At 38.9% G+C, this 5,171-nt stretch overlaps 1 protein-coding gene across 1 annotated transcript; it reads right to left on the reverse strand.

The window, feature by feature from the left end:
• Positions 1–421: 421 nt before the first annotated feature.
• Positions 422–4,875, reverse strand: IL21 (interleukin 21). The gene is made up of 5 exons (XM_030948358.1): positions 4,741–4,875; positions 4,573–4,608; positions 1,063–1,200; positions 537–629; positions 422–436 (listed from the first exon to the last, which is right to left on the reverse strand). The coding sequence occupies exons 1-5, from the start codon at positions 4,873–4,875 to the stop codon at positions 422–424; spliced, it is 417 nt and encodes a 138-aa protein (XP_030804218.1).
• Positions 4,876–5,171: the final 296 nt, after the last annotated feature.

The following is a 5,171-nucleotide window of genomic DNA, read 5'->3' on the forward strand; positions in this document are numbered from 1 at the left end:
AGATTCCTTTGAGGCTTCAAAGCCCCTGATAATTTTTCTGTTAATTTTCTTTAAAAATGTGCAGAAATCTCTGAATGGGATTCAGTTAAGGTCAAAGCAAAAATACAAAAGTAACCATGTCATGTATTTCTAGTTTAGCCGAAGGGGGCCAGTTAAGTCCCTTACAAGAGCCAGTTTTTGTGAAATTAGAATTTTTCCCTGTAAGATGGGGCTAGAATCACTTGCAAAATAGCACCCATCTTACAAATACCCATCCAAATAAGACTCCTTAATATTTTGGGAGAAGCTTTCACTTACCACACACAGAGAACACATCATAATAGCACTGGGAAGTATTTACATTTTTCACATCTTAAATATAACATAGTGTCTGCTTTAAAAAATAGATTTTCAGTAGCCTTCAGCTGTGGTGTGTCCTAGATTAGTTCTTGTATAGCTGTAAAAACAAGACATTGTTAGTAAGGATATGAACTAAGTATATCTGTAATGGTTTGCAAAATGTCAAAAAGTATCCAGGAGGAATGAACTCTGCTTACCATTTGCATAAGATTTTCAAAGCCCTTCAAAAATTCTTTTGGGGTTTTCTTCTCATAAGATTCACATGTTTTTGTCTCATAAGACTCACAGTGCTGGAAGATAAAGAGAATCATGGCACCTCTAAACAGCACATCACAATCCTTAATCAATCCTCAAGCTTTCTCACTGAAAAATCCAGAGGGTTGTAATCAATGCCTTTTCTAGCTGGAAAAGCTTTGACACAAGCTCTTTCAAAAGGGAAGGAATTTAGTAATGACACCTTTCATTCACTTTTTTTTTGCAGTGATCCCTGTCCTTCTGCCAGCACTTTGTGTGGTTGCCAGGTACATGTATGTGAATTTTTATGGTCACAGAGAATGCTTCTCCCAAAAATTCAAAAATTGGACTTTTTAATTTCCAAAGTAATGAAAGGCAGATTACTGTTTCTAACAGACTTGCTTTCTACAATTCCCCCATTGCAGGGGGCACCTGCTATAGAAAATAAGGAGCATTATTATTAATATGAGTACTGTGAGGAAATCCTACCTCTCCAGAGTCTCTGTAGGTAAGTTTGTTCACAATTCTAATGGTTTTGTGGAACACCCCATTATCTTGGCTGCTCGCTGGTTGTAATTTCTGGACGCCCTTCTTGAAGCAGGTCACAGCTGTGGACAGGCATCCCTCCTAGGGCAGGAGAAGAAGGAACTGTTTTAAAGCCAGTGTTGCTGCAGCACTTTTTCCTGCTCATGTTAGATTGTGGTCCATATGCAGAAGAAAGTGTCCCAGATATTAACTGAGAATATTCAGCTGTACCTTTTTTATTTTTTTAAATTAGTTTTTGATATGCAGGTGATGTTGAGGCTTTACTTTGGCTGTTCTTGCATAATTACTTCAGTATTTCCTAATGAAATAAATATCCACTTGGCTATTAATTATGACAGCATTTGAAATAAAACAGTCCTGAAGAGTAGATCAGTTACATGCAGTAGATTTTCACCTGCTAAAGCACGAGCATTTTATTTTAAAAAAATTGCAATGTGGGGATATACTTTTTTTTCCTTCCTCATTTTGGTGCCCTTTCTAATAATGCCTAGTTAATAATTAGAATTGATGAAGAACTGCATGTTTTCAAATACTATTAAAGTGTTATGTGATAGCATCAGAAACGATACAGAAACTATCCCCAAAACTAACCTAACAGTCAACAGAGAAAGGAAAGCAATGTTTACTGCAGCCAGTTTAAGTTGCTTTCTGTTTTCCAAAGAAGGAAGCTGCTGATTACACGTATTAGAAAGGCTCCAAAGCCATCCTTGTTTGCATACCTACTGCTGCCCAAGCTGAGTCTCATCTGCCTCATGAGATGTCACTGCAGTTTGCTGCTTGGGCAAGGACAAGGCAGCTTACATGGATGTTGCTTATAGCAAATTTTGCTAGCAACATTCTGTGTTGGTCAGATAAAACATTTTATTTTCCTTAAAAGCCACACCTTTATGTTGGTTTCAAGCATCCTTACCGTAACTGGCCTTGCTTACTGGAAAAAAACACTAGTCTTTTAAAGAGATCAATTTTCCAGCTGAAACTGAAAACATTTTTGGTCTCATCCGTGCTGAGCTGAGAAACCAGCATTTCTCATCTGTGCTGCCTTTTCTGTTTTGCTGAGCTGTCACTTACAGCTCAGGCAGGCAACGATCAGGGCACTGCAAGGATTGTGGGGCCCGGTGTGTTGTCACGGGCTGAGCACTTTGGGCATGAGGCATGCAGGAGCACACACCACTGGAAATGTCTGAACGGGGCTAGAAATGTGTAAAATATTTGTATCAGTGGCAGCTGGCAGCAGCACTCTGCATCTGACTCAAACTAGCTTTACACATGAGCCCGTAGAGCCCTTGCTTCCGGAATTAGCGATCAGCAGGGTGAGATACAGATCCAGGGCACTTCAGCACCTTGTCACTCAGTGTCACTTCAGCTGCAGTGCCAGTCACCAGCAGGAGAGCTCATTTGCCCCCCAGGCTGGAATTACCTCAGCCTTAACACTGTTTTTTCACTTTTTAAACACTGCTGTCTTCCCTTGAATTGACATCCTCTAATCTCTCTTTATTCACAGGAAAGAATACTTCATTGTTGAGGGTACAAGGAAATTATGTGGGAATGAATTGGGGCTAACAGTTCACACAAAGGAACCTCAAGGCAGCCAAAACAGATTGGGATAAACCACCTAATTCTAAATGTTATAATAGGTGATTTTCTCATTGAATATTCAAGACCAAATGCAAATCTGCCATGAGCAGGTTATAATAAAAAAAACTCAAATATTTTGATATTTGAAATACAGTTCTGTGAGCAACTTTTTATTAAATTGAGTTTGACTAGGCTGTGATGGCACCTAATCACTGGATGCCACTTTAGCACAGTGTGTTACATATTTCAGTCGCCCTGTAGGATGAAAAGTTTGTCGATTTGGTTGCTGGTGATAATTACTATTAGCACACTAATGTTTTTTTACATGTTTTACATCAGAAGCTGAACCCATATCAATACCTTCTAAACATGAGAATTCTCTGTCTTCTCTAGTATTCAGAGGAGGCACTTAGGACCTCCCAGAATCAGACAGTAAAGCCCTAAGCTGCAAGTGAGCTGTTGTTTTCCTTCCTGAGGTGAGCATGACTTTTCTTAAGAAAAAAACCCCAACAACCTCATTAAGCAATTAGTCACTAGTTGTTGTATTTACTTAGTTTCAGAGGCAGCAGCAAACGCTGGATTAAAATGACAGCTAATAATCTCCTCCTTTTCACTTTGACACCACAAGTTAGAAAGAGTTTTAGTGGAAAAATCCCAGCAGTGAGTTTGTGCACTGAAATTGTTTCTAGCGATTCAAAGGAATGCATCTGGTTTGGTTATGCTTTTGCATATTTTTTGGCAAGTTAAACATGCACGGAGCTGTAAAGCCTAGGAAGAGAGTAACCAAAACCTGTGTGAAATGAGGTGAGTTTTTTTCCTTTCTTCTTGTAGCTGCTTGCAAGGGACTTTAGAATCCTGAGTAAATAAATTTTTAAGAATGTCTACAGCTTTTACAGCATAGTAGTGCATAGTGATGGCTTTTACATGTCAATCAAAATTGTTTGTGCTACAAAATAGGGCTCAAAAATTTAAGACAGCTGATAACACAAGTATAATATTAGGTAGTCACAGGTTGCTCTACACCTCAGTTGCATGTTGAGGGATTATCAAAGCAGCATGCATTTACCCTCTGAATTTTTAAGATGTGATTTTACTATGATTAGCATTTAAATTCACAGTACATCCTGCATCCTACCACTTTTGAGAGTGCACAAACCTGGTGACTCACTGTATATAAGATCTTAACCTTGGAAGATGCAAAATATCAGCACTAAATAATGTGCAAATACGTATCTGTATTTAAAAGGGGTTCACAGGGAGCTGCTCTTGTATTTTTAACTGGGTATAATCTGAAGAGAATATTGGCAGGTGCAGTTTTGTCTTCCTGTTGGTAGCACAGTCCCTGCACGAACAGACTCAGAGCAGTGTGAGTGCACATGAGAGGAGGCACTCGTTGACATGGCCTTGCAGTGCCACTCTTGTCATTTGGCTGCAGTAGGAGGCAAGGGGGGCAGCTCAGCCATTGCTGGAGCTGATGGCAGCTGGAGCTCTTCCACTCCAAATACCTGCATCCCCAAAAGCACTGCTGCTCGTCTGGGTCTTGTATGAATCCTCACTCTTAGCACTATTTGTTAATTAAATTGAATCTGTGCAACTCTGGATCTATTGGTGGGTTATGATACACATAAAATAGCAAAATAGTAATTTGATACACATAATATAGCAAAATAGTAATTCCAATGCCAAAATAGAAACACTTCTGCTATTAAATATCCAGAAAAGGAACTTTTAGAAAGTATTTTCTTACTCAGTCTAGCTTGCATTAAGAGTACTAGGTCAGAGATGTGAAGAACAAGACATTCTCCATTTGTCAATGGAATAAATCGGCACAAAATCAAAATTATATAATTATGAAAAAAAAATTTAAAGCAGCCTCACCACAAGGTTTTCTGGTGTATGCAGCAATTCAGCATCCTAAAATAAAACAAATAAATCTAAGTTAGAAAAATTTTAACATTTGAAAGTGATGTCCCTTATAAGATGCATACTGGGCAATGTCCAATGCTTGAAAGTAATTTCCATATTATGACAAATACCATCACTTACCTTATCTTTCACCATTCTTTGTAAGTCTTCAATTTTATTTTTAATCTGTTTGTATTTTAATGTTCTGGGTGAAGCTGCAGTCAGCATCATAGCAGAGCAGAAGAAAAGCATGCAGAAAATAATCATCCTCTTCATCCTGATGAGTTCTTGTTTTAAAATGTGCCAGGAGCAAAGTTGTGCTGTTCAAGTGTAACACTCCAGTTTGAGCTGTGCTCAGGTAAACTCTGCACCTACCTATATATTGCTCCCTGCTGGAGATGGAGAACCCACCCATTTCAGTTTGGAAAGCTTTGTAGAATGGATTAATGAGTAACCCTTTTTTCTTTTCCACTGGCTAGGTGCATGTATGCAGGCTTTTGCGTGGGGGGGCAGGGATTGATGGAGTGAAAGAAAATGTGCCCCATCTGCACATTGGGCAGGAAAAAAGAGAA

Source organism: Camarhynchus parvulus, chromosome 4, assembly GCF_901933205.1.
Source record: "Camarhynchus parvulus chromosome 4, STF_HiC, whole genome shotgun sequence".
In the NCBI taxonomy this organism is placed as follows: domain Eukaryota; kingdom Metazoa; phylum Chordata; class Aves; order Passeriformes; family Thraupidae; genus Camarhynchus; species Camarhynchus parvulus.

Excerpts from the sequence above, each read along its gene's own strand:
- IL21 (XM_030948358.1), bottom strand. The coding sequence starts at position 4,875 with ATGAAGAGGATGATTATTTTCTGCATGCTTTTCTTCTGCTCTGCTATG. Across the intron at positions 1,201-4,572 it reads ATACACCAGAAAACCTTGTG|GAGGGATGCCTGTCCACAGC; the intron begins GTGAGGCTGCTT and ends CTCCTGCCCTAG. Across the intron at positions 630-1,062 it reads CCTACAGAGACTCTGGAGAG|CACTGTGAGTCTTATGAGAC; the intron begins GTAGGATTTCCT and ends TTTATCTTCCAG.